The sequence below is a fragment of the Engystomops pustulosus genome, chromosome 7 (genome assembly GCF_040894005.1).
Source record: "Engystomops pustulosus chromosome 7, aEngPut4.maternal, whole genome shotgun sequence".
Lineage (NCBI taxonomy): Eukaryota > Metazoa > Chordata > Amphibia > Anura > Leptodactylidae > Engystomops > Engystomops pustulosus.
The window spans coordinates 115,417,733-115,441,181 of NC_092417.1; the positions used below are offsets into that span (position 1 = coordinate 115,417,733).

The 23,449-nt window shown below is 40.2% G+C and overlaps 1 protein-coding gene across 2 annotated transcripts in view; it reads right to left on the bottom strand.

The window, feature by feature from the left end:
* Positions 1–23,449, bottom strand: part of FTO (FTO alpha-ketoglutarate dependent dioxygenase) — a 209,695-nt gene that overhangs the window by 162,553 nt on the left and 23,693 nt on the right. For both annotated transcript variants that reach the window (XM_072117657.1, XM_072117658.1), the window contains exons 3-7: positions 22,839–23,415; positions 21,666–21,788; positions 16,912–16,991; positions 15,900–16,043; positions 15,381–15,500 (exon numbers count right to left, since the gene is read on the bottom strand). In XM_072117657.1, coding sequence (XP_071973758.1) covers positions 15,381–15,500; positions 15,900–16,043; positions 16,912–16,991; positions 21,666–21,788; positions 22,839–23,415 — 1,044 coding nt within the window. The remainder of the gene's footprint in view (positions 1–15,380; positions 15,501–15,899; positions 16,044–16,911; positions 16,992–21,665; positions 21,789–22,838; positions 23,416–23,449) is intronic.

Sequence of the window (23,449 nt, forward strand, 5' to 3'; positions counted from 1 at the left end):
AAGATATCATCAAACTTTTTCTATTACTTTGAAGTACAGTGTGTGATGTGAAAACAATTCCCTGGATATGTTAAAGGGTTTCAAAGGTATAACCTCCTATAATTACACAAGGCAGATTTTAAAAATCAGGCCTGGTCCTGAAGGCCTAAAATGGCTTAAAACAAAGGGGGTGAAGACAGTACAGCTCATAATCCAAAGCATGCCACATCATATGTAAACACTTTGGGGGTTAGGCTTCGGCATAGCTGTCAGCGGCAAGGGGTCACTAGTAGTCACTGATTTAGTGACACAGGACAGAAGCAAATGGATGAATTTTGACTGTGTGCTCAAATCCAGCCAAACTGATTGGTCAGCATTTCACAATACAGATGGACAATGACCCAAAATATAAAGCCAAAGCAACCCAGGGGTTTATTAAAGCAAAGAAGTGGGATATTCTTAAATGTCAATCACCGGATCTCAACCCATTTGAGCAGCATTTCCCTAGCTAAAGACTAACTTTCAGACAGAAAGGCCCATTAACAAACAGCAACTACAAACGGCTGTTCAAAATTCATTGTGGTAATGGGCAGAATCAATATTAGAAAAATGTTGAGTCACTGTAGATCGGCTGCATTTGTGTGTCTCTGGCCTCATCTGTACATTTTCCCTGTTTTGTCCATCCACTACAAATGAAATGTGGTATTACATATGGCTGGATTCATCTCAAGAATATATATATACACATTTTCTTTGTCGTAAGCAAAGGACCTCTACAAGATGTCCATAATAAAACCTATTTGGCATTTTCTTATGTACAGGACTCGTGTCTAGATGCACAGTTGCACATAAGGCATCAATTTGTAACATATTATCCGGGTAGTGATACAAAGACTACAAAGTTGAATTTAACACAATGTAACCACAGCTTTCTAAACACAGCCAGCCTTGGCCTTCCAATAAAACGACACCAACGTTTTACTGCTCAAAAACAATTTTCTGGTTAACAAATATCACTTGTCAAAGACATACAAATACAGGAACTATTGACACAGCTTCCATGCTTCCAGCTGCCAAACAAATCGTTTCCTTGATACTTTTCAGAAGAATCTAAACTAACGTTGTAGGGTTTCTGTGATCTGTGTTTACAAATGACTGCCTGTATTTGGTCATTGCAGGCAACAAGAACCAGATAAAGATGTGTATTTTGGATTGACAACATAACACTATTTTGGATGTTGGACAGCTTTGTAACGACAAGAGTTTCCAATCAGACAGTAGGAAAAAAAAATATTTTCTGCCAAAACTTTTTGTTTTTACCATTCTCAAATGTCTGACATTGGCCCTTTGTCGAGTCACTTATATCGTAATTTTCAAAACATTGGTATCATCTAAAGTCAGTTTATATGCAAACTGTTGGAGGTATAATTCCCATTGAGTTCTATTCATCTGGGCCATGGCTAAGCTTATATGGCTCTAAGTTTCACATGTCAGGTGCAATGTCCATGTTCTTGCAAAATCATTCTGGATTTCAGCCCTGGAGCTCTGCTGCGTAATTATTAACAGGATGGTGTTAACAGGGAACTAATGAAGTTAACGTAAGTACTTGAACACACATCTGGAAGCAATGGGGCAGCCAGAAGTCTTTAACTCGTTCACTACCCTATTATAGTGGCTGCAAAACAGGCTCATTACTTTTACTGAAATTAATCAAATCACTTTGGAAATATTGCGATCTTCAATTTGTTATTTCTAGGCCTCGGGAAGGGGTGAGTTGTTTGGTTAATACTGGTAACCTATTCTGAAAGTATTTTATCAATATCAAAGCAATTAGGAGTCCAACAACTGGGAACCATCACTGACTAGCTGCTCTCTTTAGCTTCCAATAATATAACCAGACAGATCCCAGGCAGTAATGTAGAATGGTAGCGGATCACAGGAACCCATTGCAGCTACTAGTGGAAGTGATGGAAAGCAGACACCTGCTGGAAGGGCCATCTCTTTTTTTTTTAAGAAGAAGATGCTTCATCTGTGGGGGTGCTGGGTGTCTGACCACCACTAAGCTGATATTAAGGACCTAGCCTGAGGATTGGTGAGCAACATAAAAAAGTCACGTACACTTGGAACTGTACAGGCCCCTGAAGACGCTTATTATTTGTTATAGTAAATGACTTGCTTGGTCTGTATTACCTATCTGTGTATTTTCTTTCCAAGGTATTTTCAGATAACGGAAAGTCATAAAAGTGGATGTCCTTTGGCCAGATCCTTTACTGCTTCATCGTGAGCAATGCCCTTGGATTATTAATGCCACACAACTCCAGCCACATTTAAGGGAGATGACAGGCACCCTGCATGGTGTGCATACCAGACAATTCTTCTTGGCACAGACATTGTTGTCTTGCATAGGCCATGGAGCCTCTATGCTGAATGAGGGACCACCGGACCTCACTACTGTTAATTAATGAAAGTTAAATCAAGCTGAGCAGAAATGATGGCCAACAACAATGTTGGAGACTTCAAGGAGAGCTCTATGCTTCAGCTACTGTATTTGAGTCAATTTAGAACTGCCTTACACTTTGTGAATTGGTACAGTGACAAACCCAACATAATAAATCCTGTTTTTGTGGCTCTGCAAGAATAACACAAGCCTAATTTCAACTTCATGTACAATGTGCCAGCTCCTCCAGGTCACAATCATTTGGGGATGCCTCAGTAGGCAATTGAGGTTTGGAGTTTCTGGGGTGATATTTAGTGCAATATTTGCCATGGTGTCTTGTGCTGCTCTGCTCGGTATCTGAGTAGGGTGGCAGTTATAGGTATGGCCAATTTTAGTTAAATAGCATGACCCAGGGACTAAAAAACCTTTGGTATAGACACAAATAGGGTTAACACTTTTGGGTTTTCTAATAAATTCGGGAAAGCTGAAATAAGCTGAAAATTATTCTATAATTATTTTTTGCAAAAACTGCATTTCTGTTATATATACAGGTGTCTTTAAGATAATATGAAATAGTTCAGGTTTTACTAGTCAATGAATATCCATGCCGGAAACATTTCCAGCAAAAGGAAGTTTCCTAATACAGAGTGGGCTACAAAACTGTCACAGAGGGTTGCAAAGGGCCAATAACTCCCTAGCTCTGATATTAAGGAATTATTGATGCCCCATACACCATATTCCCATGCATTTATTATTTCACACACACAATATATTTTACAAAGCGTCTGGTAATGTTCATGGTAAACGTACAAGTCTCTTGAGAAACTGTGACAGATCAAAGAGAGATATAGCACAGAGAGAAAACTTATGTTTCACTAAACACAACAGCCTACAACTTTGTAGGGCTAAGTATATATGACAATATACGAGAGATTAAAAGATGGGTAGAAAGCATCCCTATAGTAATATTAAAGAAAATGTCAACTGAAAGAAAGCCTTAAGCTACTCATTTATAAGTTCAAGAATTGTAAAAAATGGGTAAGGGAAAGTTGTTCAAAAATGTGCGCCAAATAAATTATTTAAAAAGATGAGTTCAGGACTAAGAAGATGCAGGGTCAGATGCAGGTTACAATTAAAGAGGATGTACTGTCTAAAACTCATCAAGTGTACTTACCTGTACAGTTACCTGTGTTTTTTACTTCTTAATTATGGAATGAAGCTTTCAAGTTTTTAATCCGTAAGGCTCATTTCACACTAAAGCTCATTACCTCAGTTTAAAAATTAAAAAACAGAGGTTTAACTGAGTTTTAACGTATCAATTAAAAATCCTGTCGACATCAATGATTAGACAGGTACTCGTTATCCATGCTGTTTTTGGACAGAAAATGATGGAGACTGCAGCACTTTTTCTCCAGTAGAAAAAATATATGGATAACGTATACCACCCAAACTGACCATAACAGATGACATCAAATTAACATTGATGTCAATGGGATTTTGAATTTTTGTAGGTTTGTAAATAAGTATTCCAGGGTGGGAGAAGGAAAACTTCCTCAGTGCTTCAATGGAAGGGACCAATACATGACTTACAAGAAACCTATTGAAATGGTGTGATAGGTTTTCCAAATGCAAAGAACTCTCAACTGTGGACAGCACTGTTTCAATGTTTTTGCATCTCATCAGTACACTGTAGGAAACTGGATTGGCTGTATGAGAGGCTGGAAACTCAGGGTGGTAACAGGTGCCATTGTACTCTAGTCAACTGTATAACAATACTCTTGAGCGAACCTTGAAGCTTCTATGAAGGAATCTGAGGATCTTTGAGCAATGCAAAATAATTTTTTTATTTTACTCTGAATGTACATGTTAACAATAGGGATTTCCTGGCATTCCAGAATACCCATTGAGCGCCTGCAAAGCGATGGCAAAAAATAACCTCTAAGGGTACTTACCATGGTTTGGTTCCAGCTGGTAGTTTTGGTCTTCAGCACCTGCACTGAGTTGGAAGTGGCACAGGGGGTCACAGGAACTACTTTGCCAATATGTGGCCTTCCTGAATCATGGGATGTCACTTCTTCTGATGTGATAAGTGATGTATCAAAGTACTCCAGTGGTCATAGATTGGCTGAAGCAGGTCCTGAGACCTCCAGACACTTACATCAATGTTGAAAATCAGAAAGTTTGCGGGCAAGAATACTTTTTTTTTTTTTTTAATATTTTTTTCTTTTTATTTGCAATTCCAACCCCACCTCCTAGGAGTTCTGGAAAACCGCTTTAAGGGTCACACTACAAATGTATATGGTAAATCAATAATATCTCACGCATCCCTGTCTAAAGGATGTCAAGAAATATATAATTACAAAAAATGTGCTGAAAAACTCCAACTCAGCTTATACTAGAGTCAAGAAAAAAAGTCAAAACTCACCTTTCCGGTGCCCGCTGCAGGTCTTCTCATCATATTGTGAGTGCTGGCCATCAGCAGCGGCTGATGTCACAGCCTGTGCGCCGGAGTGTCACCGGACCTGCCAGTGTCAGATCGAAGGAGAAAATACCTCCAGGGGATGGCGGGAAGGTGAGTTTTTACTTTATTTTTTTAGAAATTGGGAAAACTGGGACTGGCAGACTACTGGGGCAGGGAGATGGCTGACTACTGGGGCAGGGGGCTGGCTATATACTGAGGGCATGGGGCTGGCTATATACTGAGGGCAAGGGCTGGATAGCTGTATACTAGGGGGGAAGAGGGCGGACCAACTATATAATGGCTGTGACCAATGCATTTCCCACCCTAGGCATATACTCGAGACAATAGTTTTTCCCAGGTTTTTGTGGCAAAATTAGAAGCCTCGGCTTATATTCGGGTTGGCTTATACTCAAGTATATAAGGTATACAAATATATATCGGTCACCACCAGTCTTGTGCTCACAGATCACATACACTACACGAGAGTAATTATAATTGGCTCTGTGCTAGTTTTCACAAATGTGGTACAGAAAGTTTGCATTCAATAATGAATTGATAAGTAATGAATTAGTTCATTCATTCATCATAACTGGAGTAGATTTCAGAAGTAGCACATTGACATTTTTTAAGATGAGTGCGCTTGTTAATAAATTTGGCTTTGCTAATCCAAGACACTTAAATTAGACTGGTGAATGGAATGCCCACCTTAATATCCCCTTTGCCTTTGGTACATGATAACATGAGTTACGATTGTACAAGTTTCTTGGCATCTTACAGAAGTGTGGTATAGAATCCATACAACACTGGTAACGCCGCCATTCTTAAAACACACGGAGGTAAAATGAAATGATGTTTTGCACTGCAGACCATATTGTTCTTTGTCTGCATTGGAAAATCAGAAGGCACACAAGTGCTTCACATCACTAGAGATAGAAGCGTTTCATCTGTGTCTCTACCCAGAAGCCCATGGTTGAATTGTGCCTTTTAAATGAACACTCTTTGAATTTACTTTATCTTGATCTAAAGCCCCGAAAGGCCCACAAACCATGGACTTTTTAAAACAAAATACATACATTTTAATAGGTTTTTTTATTCTTTCCAATGGGGAGTGGTAATGTAAATGAAGCAGACTTAGATTTCAGGGTTTTATTTTTATGTGGCGGCAGAATATATTGGTGGAAAGAATTTTTTTTATCAGAATGTCTTTTAAATGAAAAGGTTTAACATTTACATTACAAGGGAGACTTCTGGAAAAATGTTACCTCCAGGGACAAGCAGGCAAGAAATAAGCAGGCTGATAAAAGTATCCATAATATCTGGGGTGGAAAAGATGGCTGCATCATAAAAGGGATTTCCTGGACGTTCCTAATAAATATTTACTGGTAATATACACAAATGTTCTAACCATGACACAGAGATATATATACACTGGACTGTGGCAGAGAATAAGAAAAATAAATTGAGTATACTAATAGATTACATCAAATGAATAATACCAAAGCCTAAAACAATGCTAAAGACTTAATATACATTGTACCGTCCCGACTATGTGGTCTCACAGAGTAACCTTACCAGCAGTAAACATAGCCCTAATGATGTCCCTTAAACTTCCTGGGTTAAAAAAATGGGTCAAAACACAGCCCAAAGGGTCTCAAATCAGTTTGAGAAATGTAGAATTTAGTAGTCAGAAATCTAAGCTTTGTAAAAGGAACAAGAAATAAAGCAGGGGTGCAAGAGAGCAAGAGTGCCTTCAGGCTTATTTACCCTTGGTTTTACACTTGATCTAATCTGGTATCTGCCAGGTCCATTTACTACCACAAAACTCAACAAGGCTCAAAATCTGGGACCATGGATGCTGCTGCCAGATGACAAGTGCTGAAGAAGCCTTGGCTTAGTCGTGGCCGGGAATAATGGATGTGTTCTGCCTTTTCTCGTGGTCTTTTTGCATCAGACTAGCATCCATTAAAGTCTATGAGTGATTTGTGAAAAAGGCTTCAGACTGGGATATACTATACTGTGTAACGGAACAGCTGCTTGGTCTGTCAAAGACTATGGGGGGCAAAACCGCACGGTACACAGGCCAGCAATTGCAACTCCCCACCCCCAACCTTACACCACCTTTGCAAAACACAGATTGGGCCGGGGACGCCACATGACCATGTTTCAACTATGCTTTGAGCCAGTCCCTGGCGAGTGTAGCGCGAGACCAGGCAGGACCTGACGTAGAATGGCAGTCATCCGATAAAATTTGGGGCAGAGGGAATATCTATAGCTGGCGCATGATGCACAAGAGTTATTAAGTTGTTGCTACATTGAAACATTCTCCATAGGAAATATGGACATCGTGGGTTTAGGATCAGAGAAGCAGCTCGGTAAACGCAACTCTGATGGACCTGGCATGTCCATTACTTTACATTTAAATACTTATTATATATAGTATAACCTTCCCTTTTTTGCTAGAGTAAAAACAGCTGACCATTGTCTTAGTATGATAACCTCCACATACTGAGGTAATAGAACATCAGGATAAACTCCCATTACCATTATGAACTTGGATAGAAGTCTTTCAGACCTTTTACACCACATTTATCCAGCTTCCAAATTCCCTTCCTACACCATTGCCACCAGCCCATATCACTGGATGTGGTCAGCCTATCTGGTGGGAAGCTAGTTGGTATCTACCCAAGAGTAAGGGCAATTGCATCCATAGGTAAGTGAGCATAGAAGGTGAGGCAACCCTGCCAGACTCAAACATAACATTGTCCATAAGACCTAGAACTACTAGATCTTCAGATATTTGAAATGGAACGCTAACACTACAACTTTGGATTATCTGCCTTTTAGCTTGTTATGAACTCAATAGAATTACATTACACATCAAATAGCAGACATTACTGTAAGCATCCAGGAGCACTTTAAGATGGAAAGGTTATGTTATGTTACCTAGTTAAGCACCAAAAATCCTTTACCCGATCCATGCTCGACTGATCATTCACCTATGATTAACTTTCTTTAAATCTTAAACTTTGACCTAGACATTTAAACATAAAGGGGTATCTGAAAATGTAATAAATTTGAAAAGGTGCCAGAACTGGCTCCAAATAAACTCTACTATTCTAGTTAAATTGTCTGCCACTCCAACATTTCTGCTGTGGTGGTCCCTGCCAGTCCTGCCGTAAATGATATCAATAGTTTATAATGGAACCGGGTGTGTAATGTTGTATTCTACCATTTCCTGCAATTGTTCACATTTTTTAAAGAAAATCTACCACGTAGAAAAAGAAAAAAAAAAACTATACTTAACCCTGCTCCTCTTTACCTTGGTCCCGGCGCTGTAATTCGCTAGTCTTGACACGCTGGGATCACCTAGTAAAGAAAGGTATAATAAGCAGCACGGGGAGCAGGGACCACATGTCCAGCACTACGGGCTGCTAGTTATGCACGTCCTTGCCACCTTCCTCTCCCATGCTGGGAGAGGGAGGTGACATCATGCAAGGGGCATGAATTCATGACTCTTGCATGATGTCACCTCGCTCTCCCATGCTCCCAGCATGGGAGAGGGAGGTGCGGGGGCATGCATAACTAGCAGCATGGAGTGCTGGACATCTCCTAATTAGAACTTTCTTGTTTTAGGTAATCCTGGCATGTCAAGACTAGCGACTGACAGCGCCGAGATCAAGGTGAAGAGGAGCGGGGGTATCTGAATGACACTTCCATATAGAATGTGAGCCCTCAAGGTCAGGGTCCTCCTTCCACTTGTCTCCTGATCACTGCAGTTTTTGGTATTTGTACTTGCATTTGTTCCTATCTTAATGTAATATATGAGAACCCCTTACAGATTGCACAGCATCTTGGGATTAATGTTGCTCTATAAATAAGAGGGGTGCACAACAGAATAAAACACTTTAGAAAACATCATCATCACTTCCACTAATGACCATTGATGGTGTCACAGACTCCAGACTATTACTCCCCATGGCCCTTATGATGCTGTAAAGCATCAGAAAATGCTGTCAACATACCACAGAAAAAGCTTAGACAAGATGGCAGCCCCTATAATCATGGGCATAAGTAATTAAGAATGGAAGAAGAAGTGTATCAATCAATAAACATAGATAAGAAAAAAAGTTGAACGCTTTGTTTTTTGTTTTTACTGCATATTAGCATTATCGCTCTGTGATACTCCTCCTCACCCTGAATTATTAAGTATCCTGCGGTGTGAACTAAGTTTGGTTCACTGGAATCTCAGGTTGAATTTTGGCAATGATACAGATTAAGCTGTGGCCATGTAAAAGTAGCCTATAAATGCAGGACCATCATAATTGCTACAGACACACACACAACTGTATAACCTGAAGCTTTATTTTAAAGGACATCTATCACAAGGATGAAGGATTGTAAACCAAGCACACTGACATACTGACATATGCTGCCTGTAGCATGATCAGCTCTTCCTTTAGCTTCTTATGCTAAAAAAGACTTTTAAAAATTATGCAAATTAGCCTGAGGAGCCTGGACCCTCTCAGGCTCATATGCATAATTTTTAAAGCCTTTTTCTTAACAACAAGCCCATTGGAAGTGTAAAGAAGAGTAAATTTTGCCAGAGGGAGAACACACCGGTATGTTAGTGTGCTTGGTTTACAATCCTTCATCCTGTAGGTAGAGGTTCTTTAAGCTTGTCAAAATAAAGGACTATACAGGCAGTCCCCTACTTAAGGACACCTGACTTATGAAGATGAAACCTAGTTACAGACGGACCTCTCTACCTACGGAGAAGCTCTCTGGATGCTGGTAATTTACTGATCATTAGGCTGACATGGTCAAAAAAGGAGTTATCAAATGTTTCTGCAATGAAGGTTTATTATTAATCCTTGTTTATCATGACAGCACAAAATATACCAGTTTCGACGTCCATGCAAATCCAACTCAAGAACAAACCTACAGAACCTATCCTGTACAAAACCCATGAACCTACTATCTGTACTTTGACACCAACAATCCGCATAAACAAGTACTATAATAGGCAAATCCGTGGCAGAACTGACCATTTGGTATATTTGTAGAAAAATATATTGGGATCTGTATGGCCCTTTACAATTAAATTCTATATATACACAGCACTGCACAGTATAGAATTATATTTCCTTTTTATTTATTATACACATATGTATTCAGTCCAGTCATGCAGAAGCATATTTTGGCCATATGCTCAGAGAGGTGTATTTTGTGTTCTATACTTAGCCTACTATTAACCCTCTGTGTTCTCTGGTATAAGTAAACATGAGCAGATGATGTGATAATAGCTGGAGCTGAAGCACTGGTAATGTGCGATAGTGTCTCATCCTCAAGCAGCGCTTTCCCTCTTAACCTTCAATGATTCTTTAATTAATAAAGTCGGCCAGAGCTCTCCACATATACAATAAATATTCCATCTTATTCTTCCATTAGAATTAACCCTCGCTTTATCCCATATAAAGAATCAAGCGATAGGGCTGTAGGTCAAGTTATTCCAAGTTATTGATGCAGAGATCAAGCGATGCCCCAGCCCCGAGCTGACCACTTTGTAAGCAGGAGAGCTCGGTAAAAGCAGTGTTGCTTTATGTTCTATTGATATTGAATTTGTTAACCCATTATTGATTTTCTGTGTTATACAATCCAATTGAAAGCAACAGAGATAATTCCCTGCAGTTAATGTTACATTTTAATGCAGTGCTGGATCCAGATGGAAGGAAGCCCTTTCTAAAAATATCCTGCAGGGTAAGGACGCCCTCTGCTGGATACTCATGGTTCAAAGCTTTTCCAAATTACTAAACCGGAAAAAGGGAAAGATAAATAGTTTGTAAATAAATAATAAAGTAATGTAAAGTATCAATATAAATCATCAAGTCCAAATGAAGACAAGACATTGTGGAGACACTTTCACAAGCTTCATCGGAGTTGACAAAACTTAAACTTAAATGTCCAGGACTTTTTATTGATAGCCTAACCCTGGGATAAACTACCATGATGAATGATCACCAGAATATATGTTTATCCAGGCACAAACCCAACTCCTGTTGAGTTTATATGGATGAAGGAGCTAATGGTTTACATCATTTACAGGTCAACAGAACACTGGCATGGCACTGACAAAGGAGCAGATCATTTATGCACTGGCACAATAGTTGCCAGGAGTGACAGGTTAATAAACAGACTACTCCATGTTTTCTACTTTGTAAGTTTTCACCTGCAGCAGAAATCTTTCCTCATAATCAGTTTTTTGCCCTGACCTGGTTCTCAAAAATAAAAAAAATCTGTAGTTCCAAAATGCAAAAACCACAAGCCACCTATTTCAAAGATGAGATCTAAGTACTATAGCTGCTATAGAGCCCAATATATGGGCATCTTAAATGATGCCCCCACTTCAGCCTCTCACCGTGACTCAGGAAAAAGTGACTCTATAAAGCTCATTTGCACGGAAGTGATTTCTTATATGTAAGCGAGTAAGTGTAAAATTAAAGAGGAAATTCTAAAAAGACATTTCATACCTTCCTGAGGGGGCTTACTCTCACTTTGCATGACTACTTACTCAAGCTACCTGCATATACACATTTCTGTGCATCACCGGGCCACAAAAAATGTACCTGTGGACCGTTGTTTGCACCCTGTATGTTACTGGCCAGTGAAGAGCACTCACACACTGATGACAGCAGAAAGACTTTCCAAACCACAAACACGGCAGGCAGGAATACAATCTCTTCTATCATTTCTTAATTTGGTAGTTAACACATATTTGGCAGTGGAAAACATGGCCATATGAGCCTATAGAAAAACACTGGAGATCAATTTTTTTTCAAAAATAACATAACCATCATTGATCGACATTTGAAGGATTTTTTTGTTTAGAGTACACCATGCCACTGCAATAGTGTTTTACAAAATAACCAAAATTTATCAACATCAAACCACTTTGTAAAAAAAAAAACAAAAACAAAATGATCATAATTCAAGAGCAATGACTGCAGATCAGAGAACAATTATAATTACCGTATTTTTTGGCCTATAAGGCACACCAAAAATCCTTTAATTTTCGCAGAAATCAAAAGGTGCGTCTTATAGGCCAGTGCGCCTTATATATGAACTTATACAGAATGTACTACAGACAAGATTTACTGTACATTTACCAGTGTTTAATAGCTCCATCCCCAGAAATTTCCTGCACCTTCCCACACAGTATACAGGGTCCCTAGCTCCTGAAGTGCCCCCATCCTGCCCTCCCCTAGCACGGAGAGACCGGAGCTGCCATAGTGCTGACCACGAGGCAATCATCATCATCAGTAAACAATCCCCCATACCTGCCAGCCCTGTAACAGGGGAAAGAGAAGGAGCCACAGGGAACCCCACAGGAATAACACCCAGGCTGAGGAGGGAAGGAGAAGGGGCAGAGGGAGACAGCTTAACCCCTGCTGCATCACCCTGCATTAACCCCCAGCAGCCATACCTCTGAGATCGGAGCTCTCTGATACGCTGAAGACAAGTTTCCAGGGAAGTGTAGCTGGCTTGAACTGTGCACAGGTCTGCCACCTGCTGGTCATTTTTAGGTACTGCATTTGATCCTGCGCCTTATACTCCAGTGCGCCTTATATATGAACCTAGATGTCTTAGCAGGCATTTATTAGAGGTGCGCCTTATAGTCCGGTGCGCCTTATAGGCTGAAAAATACGGTACATTTTCTGAAGGTTACACCAGGCGCAAATTAGTAGGATGTGTACAGGCCTTTTCTATGAATGACTTCAGCACATCTGTGGCCACAGGACATCACTAGTCTTTCACACTGCTCTAGGGCGATTTTGATCCACTCTTCTTCTAGTCTCCATTTTGATCCACTCTTCTCCCAGTGTTGTGGGTTCTATTGGGTTCAGATCAGGACTCTGGGCTTGAAATTTAATTATTTTAATGTTTTCTGTTTCAAGGAACTGCTTTACCCGTTTTGCTGTGTGGCGGGGGGCATTGTCCCGCAAGAAAATTGCTGGCTTATTGAGTGAAGAACGCAAGGAAAGAACTATGTGTTGGTAAAGAAGGTTCTGATACACACTTGTAATCACAATGCCATGCAACTGGATGAGAGGTCCAACTCCTGCTGCAGAAAACATTCGTCAAACCATGGCTCTTCCTCCACCACCTTTCACTGACTTCTTCGTACACTTTGGCAACAAACTGAGGAAAGACTGAACCCAAACATAATGGGGCACATTTACTTACCCGTCCGAGCGGCGATCCCCAACCCGGACTGTCTGATGCACTGTGCCACAATCCACGTAGATCATGCGCCGGAGTTCACTTTCTTCTTCCCGGTGTATGTAAGTGCAGGTCTTGTGAAACTATTTAAAAGTTGAATCCTGTGCTTAGTCAGAATCAGTCGGATCGTCCGACGGCCCGCCCCCCCGGCATGAATGCTGGCGCCGATGCGCCTAAATCCGATCACGTGCAACAAAAACCCCTTTTAAATGCGGCGCAAATCGGCGGAATACTCGACAAAAGTGCGGTCTGCAGACCTTAGTAAACAAGGCCCAATGTTTCCCCTCAGATCCAAATAAATTAAATTTGCTTTCATCAGTAAAATGAACTGTGGGCCACTTCTCCTCTGTCCACACATAAGCAAAGGCGAGTCTAGCCTTTTGATTCTTTCTGCTAATTTGGTACCTGCAGAGTGGGCTTTCACTTCATTTCCTCTTAAACATTGTGACACTGTATGATGAGACAGATCCTTACCCTGTTCATACTGAACTGTTGAGCAATTCCAGTTGCAGTGTTGAAACGATTATCCATGGAAATTCTCTGCATTATCCTGTCCTCTCTTGCGTCTGTCTTTTGGGTGGCAAGCAGCCTTCTTGGGGGCCGTGAATGAGTTTGATTTCTAGAATATTTCATCTTTACTTCATCACAAACACATTGAACCACCAACTTCTCTTGTAATGGTTTAAGGGTCAGCCCTTTAGCCATGATCTGGACAACCTACTGCAGGAGGGTTTCACTCATTTTGGAACGGCACACCATTTTTGCAAAGTCAATAAAAAAAGGAAAGTCAGGGTGTGGTCACGTGTGGAGCTTGCACCATGATTACAAGCGAAAAACAAGCCACTGAGAGTGGGCCTTGCCCCGATCGCATATGTGTCTAGATGGAAATACATGCGATCAGTAACCAGCACCCAGTGTCTTGTGATGTTTACATGCAAGGTGCTGGTTAGTGATCTCATGCGTTTCCATGGAACTTGTTCTTTAATACTGCTATTAAATATATTATCAACTCCGAACAAGGAACAGATGTTCTATATTTAGTCCTTTCCCACTGCATAGTACCAAGTCGACTCACTTGGATTCCATTCAATTTGGCTTCGGAGCAGTTGGTTGGTTTTCTTCTGTACAAAATACCTTCTTCTCCATCTGATGTCACAGCTATAGATGACCAACCAGAACAAGTACCACTGTAGTAGGGCTTAAACTGTATAAATCTTTGCAAACCCTTTGCAAACATAATCTAAACATGATACTAGGTTGACTATGCAGATGCCTAGCCTATGCTAGTGTATGCCCAGATGAAAAGAGCAGCCAGTCACGTCTGCACCAACTGCTCTATTCATCTCTATGGTGCTGACGGAGATAGCTGAGCGCCATACTGGTGTCACATGCGTGACTGGCTGCCCTCTTCATCTGGGGTACAATTGGAGTAAAAACAGAGGTCTGTTCTTGTGATCTTTGGGGTCCCATCACTGAGATTCCCCAACAATCAGCAGGTTTCCACAGGATAGGGTTTAACTTGTGGTCACTAGAGAACCCCTTCAGTTAACAATATGTTCACTTGTTATCATAAAAATTATGCATTAAATAAATTGTGCAAAAAAAAACACAATTTATGCAGAATCTATCCCTTTCAAACTAATAAGAAAGTTAAGCTTCATTAATCATCACATCCATCTTCCTGTGGAACTTTAATTAAAAGGGATAGATAAGGAAAGAGTACTAACTGGAAGCATCCTCCAGCCTGGCCTTAAACCTATGAACCCAGAGACAACAACCTTGTCATCTGAGGTGCACTGTATAGCAGAGAATCCTGGAACACCTGATGGAGCATGAGGCCTAAACACAATGTCACTAACATAATATTTGCACAGCAATAGCAAATACTTTGCTTCTGTTGGATGCAATAATTACATAGCAACTCAATGGTAGAACGCCTACAGAAGGTCTCATTCACATGGCGGAGCCTTGTGCACAGAGCCTGGACTGGAAATGTACACGTACTGCGTTCTAGAAGGAAGAACAACCAAATTTCGTGTGCAGGAGTAAAGGATCCATAAATAAGGTGTGGAGCTTTTCCTACTGAATATGAAGGAAAACACCTCCACAGGGAAGTAGTACAACGCAAGTCCTAATATTGCTCCTTACCACACAAGGCTGTAATACCAAGTGCACAAGGCTTTAGATTGTTATCTAGTATATTATTGAACATGTTTTGGATCTCACCATAGTTTCCATTTGCCTCCACTGCTGTTCCAGCTCGGCCATCGCCAACAACCAATAGTCGCTAAACTGAGAGTAGCGATTTCCCTGAAACCAGAATTGTCGGAGCCAGTCAAACTCTACCTGGAAAGAAAGACACAGATGCGGATTCATAAACCAGTTATATCTCATGACACTGTTTTAGGAAATGACTTTCAGCAAACTTTGTATAACCCTCATCACCACTGGAGACTGCTCATCATGCAGGAGATCAGAGAGCTGCAAACAAGTGTGAAAATGGCCTCAGCTCTTTATCTCTGGTGCCCGCGGAAACATCTCTCATAGTAAGATATTCCTGCAAAATGGTCCAGAAAACAGTTCATGGAAATCTATCCCATAGTGGTTACAAATACACAGTATGTATAAAATAAAAGTATGTATATAACTGCCAATATAATAGTAGCCTGTCAATCCTGGACTCCACACCAACACTACCACATCTAGAGAGCCTCTAAGCGGATCCCAAAAATCTGTCAATCGTACCTCATTGTGGATCTCTTCCATCTCTTGTAAAATTTCCACCTCTAGAGACTGTAACTTTGTTTCTCCAGAATAAGGGGCCTGGCACAGGTTCCCCAGAGCCTTTTCACATCTTCTCTGTATATAACTGAAAGTGCCAGTACAGCACTGGAAAGCAAAGGCCAGAAAAAAACATCACATTGTACTGTCACAAAATAGATACAATTATTTCTGAAGTAAAAAAGTGACTTTTGAAACAGTGCCCCACCAGTCCTCGAGTTGAAACACATATTGCAGCTTAGTACAAGAGATGACAACCAGACTGTGCTGCAATATAGCCAAACAACTAATGTCTACAAGCAGTTTCTAAATTGAACTTGTGATGTGCCAAAATATATATAAATACAATACTGGTGCAGTCCATGAACTCAGAGATAGCCACCATTATACGGCAGCTCCAAAATGGGTTTTAACCAGTTGCCGTCGGATGAGTAAATAGCTATGTTATAATGTGACAGGATAGTTAGCATTACATCCCTTTGGTCCTGTAGAAAGGGACAACCATGTAAACACAGTCTGGTGGGTCCTATACATCTTTCCTCGGGATTTGATGTTGGCATTATTAGGAAAATAAACAGTATTTTGCAGAGAAAACCATCTTTTATCTGGGATAGTGCACCAGAGGAGGGCACAGTTTACTGCATTGTGTTTAAAAGAGGCAACTTCTGAGGAAAGTTGGAGTGTTCAGTTATCTGTATATTTCACATTCATAATGATAAAAAGAGGATTGTCTAGTGTTATCCTGGAGCAGGAGAAAGATGGAACTGACCATCTCAATCTTTCTTCAGTGAGGTTGCACATAGGGAAGGGAATTTTTAATACATCAGAAAAATTATTATAGTCTCTTTATAAATAAACAAAAAAGAGAAAAATGTTGACAAAGATGTACATAACCTTCAAGGATATGAGGTCACATCACCGCTTCTATTTAAGAAATCCCTATTTTACCCTGAAGAGTGTAATGAAAACCGCTTACCTCAGCTACTCTGTGTGTAGAGCTGAATCGAGGCTGAGAGCCAGCCAGGACACAGTGCTGGTGGGTGGTGTTGAGGCCATCTATAGAAAGAAGAAGAAAGCACACCATCATAGACATTGAGACAAATCGAGAACATAATCATGGTTTTACATGAATCACAGTGTCTGACAGGGCACACATCTTGGAATCACACAGAAACCTGGACATTTTCAGTGGTTGTGCCACTTTTACCACTTCTAAGCTGCCTACAGATAGTGAGATAATGCCCTGATTTAGGTGGGACTGCCCCAGTGATTTTGAGAACAAGGGACCGCAATTGCCTCTGAGTTCTTCACATAAATGGAGAGGTGGTGCATGCCCGACCAGCGCTCCATTCACTTTTGGAAATTTACACGGAATCTGGCTGGTAAGAGGAAGGGTGATATATGGTATGACGTTTTCACAGGATTCAGGGACGTTCATAATTCAGGCATAACAAGTACATAGCTTTTTTGGTGCAGACGGAATAAGTTGCACTTCACCTAAGTCCCTTTCTGGGGTACATATAAACATACTTTGGGGAATAAAATACATTTTTCTCATGTTATCTTTACATTGCTTACTGTTAGGTCTTTTGTATGTGTCTTTTCAGTGGCTAGCACACAGCCTCATTACTTTATGTGGGCCCATGCCAAGCCGCTTCCTATTTGTCGCCAGAGTGTGATGGCAGACGGGCACATGTGTAACCCTGCTATGGGTTTATTTACAATCCTAGCTTCCATTGTACACCAGGGCATTACTGCCTTACTTTGTAAAATGCTGGCTACCAATATCTTTTAATCCTGGTATTCCATAGCCAGCCAAGTCAATGACAGCCTAAGCATTTTTACATTATCAGGAGGAATAACTGAGGAATGGTGTTATCCAAGAATATAGGTAAACAGACATGTCAGAAGATCTGACAGATCCTCTATAGTCAGTAGCAGTTTTGTGACACGCCTGTGGATGAAGGTGTCTTATTATTTTATTATTGCCATCAGCTTGTGTTGTAACCATTCACAGACGAACGACCTCCCAGCAGAAAATTATTGCTTTGGAAATGCTGTATACACGTTCCCTTCAGCACTCTCTTTAGTGACTGAAATCAGTCCAAGGGCCAAGTGAGGGTAAAGAGGTGAAAGCGTGCACCAATTTATCTTTACTTTATTTGCTGGCGAGAACCAATCTATCTCCCTGCATATACAAGGCTTTCTGAGAATGGCTGCAGGGCGTTATTTATTCCTGCAAAGTGACTTTTGACACGGGGACAAAATAGGAGAAGCCGTCTTAAAATGAGTGGCCGCGGGCCAAATGTTTGTGAGTTGCTTTAAACGCTGAGTGCTAGATGAAACGAGTTTCCACGGCGACCCGCCTGTCAATCATCCAGCAAAACAGATCAGCACCCGATCCAGACGTTCTTCATAGCCGCTGTATAAATCAAAGAGTTAATGCTGTCATAAGAGTCAGGAAATTATATCATTATTGTATAATTGACAGCGCTAAAATTTCATTGCTTCCCTCCCCTCATATTAATCGCTGAATGAATCCTGTGAAATCTTATAAAGAAGGCGCACAAGAGATTAATAAGTATAGAACGACAGAAATGCCTGGTGCAGGAGTGAAAGACGTTTTCCATATGTTAGCTTAATGTAAGAAGAAAAACGAAAAAAAACATTGTAGCACCTGGGAAGGTTATCTTTCCCTTCACAAGTAACCAAAATAAAACTTTTGATATTCGGTATTTTCTCATTCCCTTGAATGACTAGCTTAAAGGGGTTTTCTCCAAGTTACACCATGTCTTGCTGAACGGTGGGGGTATTCTTTATGGAGCTGACGGAGATTGCCAAGCGCCGTACTCAGCAATCTCTGTCAGCTCCAAAAAGTGGGGCAGCCTTGCCATGCGTGTCAGTGGTAACACAAGGGGAAAGACAGGAAACCTCAGAAACCAGTTCTTGTAATCTGTGGGAGTCTCATCACTTAAAACCCCACCAATCAGCAAATTAGGTCCTTACCCTATTAATGCAATAAAACATATAGGTTTTGCTTACATTCACAGGGGAAAAGATGTTACGGGAGAAGTGGGTCACAGTACCCCTGGACAGCAGAACTCAGACCTTCTTGTGATGTCCCAAGCCCTACTGACTTCCTGTGGCATGCAGTTATCATAACCACCCCCATCCATCATCACCACTCCAATATCAGTTTGAGGGACATGCAGATCTCCTTGGCCGCCCCCCGGAAAATATGATATGGGATTGGTCATCACAGAGGGGGCGTGAATACAGTAATGACTGCACGGCCTCCTCCATCGGCCGGAAGCCATTAGGACACAGGATGAAACAGGAAGTCCCGAGTGCTGCTACCTGGGTTCACGTGACACTCAGTTCCTGGCAGTGAAAAGTAAACTGACCCTACTAGGGTCTTAAACTTACCCTGTTAAAGTTTCCTACGAGTGGCCAACCCATTTAAGATTAAAGCGAGCCTGCCATCAGTATTTCACATTTTTACCTAATGGCAGTATTTTAAATAAGCTTTCCCAATCTGATTTCATAATTAACATTACTGCTTCCAATCACTTTTAAAAGTTGATAATAGCATACCTGTCTCAAAGTCAGCAAACTGCAATTGAGTCATAGAGTCATCATCATTATCTCCTCTCTGCTGCTCTGCTCTCCCCCTCCCATCATGCAGAAATGAGCTGAGATTTGTTTGCAGCATGTGTGTTCATTGGTGCCAGATATATATATATATATATATATATATATATATATATATATATATATATATTCTTAAGTTGAGTTTGTATGTAAGTCGGAACTGTATACTTTATCATTGTAATCTCAGCCAGAACTTTTTTGGTCTCTGTGACAATTGGATTTTAAAAATGTTGGGTTGTCATAAGAATCAATATTAACACTAAAGCTTCATTACAGACACATTTGATAACTGCTTCATCTGTTTACTGTAGCCTAGGACTAAAGTACAATAAATTACCAATATCCAGAGGTTCGTTTGTAACTATGGGTCGTATGTAAGTCGAGTGTTCTTAAGTAGGGGACCGCCTGTATATATATATATATATATATATATATATATATATTTATTTTTAAGACTAAATATGGGGGTGTCTTATAGTAAAAAAATACAATAATTTCTTTAAGATATCAACCTCCCTGAAAGGGCACCTACCACCAGGATGAAAGACTGTATGCAAATAAGCCCAAGAGGCTCCAGGCTCCATTAACACCTATGGAGCCTGGAGCCCCTCATCCTGATGAAATATGTCCTTTAAAGAAAATGACCATTTAAAAATATTAATGTATTCTGTGTTGTATATGTCTAATGGGATTAATGTTATTAGTCTTACCTAATAGTGATATAGATACTTCTCAAATTATATCCATGTATTCCACAAGAAGGTAGATTGCACATTGACATTGATATTGTCTCAAACATAATGTGGATAACTATGCGTATTCCAGAAGTTATCTGGATACGTTACATTTGCATTCGAATGTTCTAAAGTTTACATACTGCTTTATTTTATATTGACTCACTGACAATGCCTTGAATATTGTTACTCATTGGATTCAATAAAATTTATTAAACAGAAAAATATTAATGTATTTCAATTAGTGATATTTTCTCTCTGTTACATTGAATCTGAAATAACATATAATTTTGGATTCTAATATAAAACATTTTGAAATGTTTAAGAGGTTTATTTTGGGATAAAAAGAAACAGATGAATTAATACCACAACTTTTGTTTGTTTGCGAAGCAGATAAATGAGAAGAGAAGACAACACTAGATATGAGGCATTGCAAGAACCTGGGGTACATTTACTTTTTCCCATTTTTTTTTAAACTACAGAAAGAGAGCAATCTACATGACCTTTCCACAATGTATAGACCCACCGGGAGTGTGCCTAAGGCAGGATAAAGCATTACAGAACGGACACATGTATCAGCTCGTATATTTTCATGATGGGAGAGATTTAGTGTCTTCTGTGTGATAAAGTATTATAACTCCAGTAAAGTGAATGCCCTTGTGCCAAAAGGGTTAACCGAGGTATCAGAGAGGATAAGCTGAACATATTGCTGAACGCTCACATTATGAGACGGCTAATACTGGAGAGCACCTATTGAATATCAATATCAAGGAAGCAATTTATAAGTGGAGGGTGGCTTTATGGGCCCCTTGCCTTTACTGGGGATATATCAGGACATTATTGGAGGGTTTAATAAATCAAATAAGCATGAATAAAAGAAAAGTAAGAGAAAAGACTGCGCTGGTGCCTGTAAAAGGTTCATACCTACCAGGGGGATATTGCACATTCAGAAATTCATGGTAAACAGAGAGTGATCAATACAGTATTTATATCAAGCTAGCGCTAGTTCTACAGACATGGAGAACCATAAAATATGAAATGTTATTGGCTATGAGATATAATGTGGCTTTGTAGGGTATCTGCCATGTAATCTATATATTATGTCTTGCCTTAAGGTTTGCAGATGTAAATTAAACTTGATACTAAAGTTCAGTCACAGCAGAAAACAGGAAGGGGGTTTAATATAGGAAACCTACAGATGTTGTGTTATCTCTCCTCCAACGCTTTATTAGTGACCTGAGCACTGGGGCCTGTTACTTCTATGTCATCAAGGTCACCAAAACAGTGACTTCAGTTAACCTAGCTGCAGTATTAGGGTTTATATACAGAAAACAATGTATATTACCTAGCATAAAATAAGAGTCTCCTGCATTCAATGGTAAAGCAAGACCTGGAGTCTCTATGTCCCACGCTACCTTGAGACCCACATGCCACACCTTAGCTTCTTGGCTTGTTTCTATAGTATTATCTGAAACAAAAGTAAAAAGTACCAGTAAAAGGTGGTCTTAAAATTGTATCCCAATCTGTGCATTAACATTTAATTAATCTGCAATATATACATACGCATTTCTTCAGTTGCATGGTATCTTTTAACCTGTGTGAAGATAATTTTCCATAAACGTAGCCGTGTTGTCCCTCAGAAACAGGATAGTCCTTGAATACGTCCACCTCTGGACCATGGCTGGGGTGGCCAAACATGCACTTATTGAACCTTGCCTGATCACCTGGATTCAGAGTTCATCACTACAGGATGGCTGTGGGATATGCAGTAACTCCAATCCATTTCATATGCAAAAACATTAGCTTTTTTTGTGGAATCACTCCAGCAGAGGTGATCGTATCCAAGGACAACAATTATGTTTCTAAAGGACAATACGGCTTCATTTATTTAATAATATTCAATTGAACAAATGTATGTACCTGGAGGATGAATTACATTCAATCACAATGTCCAAATGAGAATATCTCTTTAACAGAAAAACCCTGGAAGAATCTTTTAGCCGCCCTTCCATTTCATAAAGATAGGGTATGCTGGGTGTTAAAAAAAACTTTTTGCTCTATTAGTATTTGTTTAGCTCCAGTGAGTTACTGGCTGTATCAAATGACCACCAAATAGACTTGCTGTATTGCACTAAGATCAACTAGCAAGATAGAACGCCTACACTATACTAAGGGAGAGTGTGATGTCACTGGCTCTTCTTCTGCTATTCTCACACTATGGGAGAGCCGGTGACGTCACTGGCTCTCTTAGCATAGTGTAGGTGGGGCAATCAGCTGAGGGGCATGCATACATTACTTATCAGCAGAGCCATGAGGTGCTCAGAAGCATGGTTTAGTAGTTTTGCATAGTTTATAAAGCTTTATTTCTATGAAATCTTGCAATTCTAAAAGATAGAAAAAGAAGGTTATTGGTGAAGTAGATGGGCGTATTAGTATCTACCATCAGGTAATCTGTGGAAAAGAAGATGACAGTGTGAACATACCCTTTAATACCATAAAAACAATAACTGTGTCTGACCTTGGTAATTGTAGTTGTAAACTGCAACTGTGGAGCCCGCCACAAGGTTCTCATCATGGTGCCAGCTCACTGCCATTTTGCCCATTCCAAAATAAGGTTCTTCTTTAAGGTAGGACATGGTTTCTGGGTTCATGTAATTGATCAATGTCACATTAAAACATTTTACTTCTGCTTGACTGAATCCTTCATCCTCCTCACAGGAGAGCTGTGTCCTGCACTTGCTTTGACCCATGTTCTTGACATTATGTATTGTCTTAAGATGGAGAAACTGATTTAACTCACAGAAAGCTTTGCAGGCTTCGGACACATCTTCTGAACTGTAACTTATGCTGTGTCCATCCTCAGGCCATGGCACAGCAAACAGCCGGGTATTGAGATATTTGTAGGTACAGCCTGGGGTGCCAATCAGAATACGGGATACCGGTGTTAGTAGGTCTTTACCTTTCAGCTGCACAAGGTCTTGAAACAAGCAACCATGATGGAGTAGTGTAAGAAATGCCTTCTGGACCCCATGGTGTAACTCTGCAGGAGTCTGGGCGGCTTCCTGGAGAACCAACTTTGCATATTTTGTTCTCCACTAGAACAACAATATATTGAGTTAACTTGAAGAA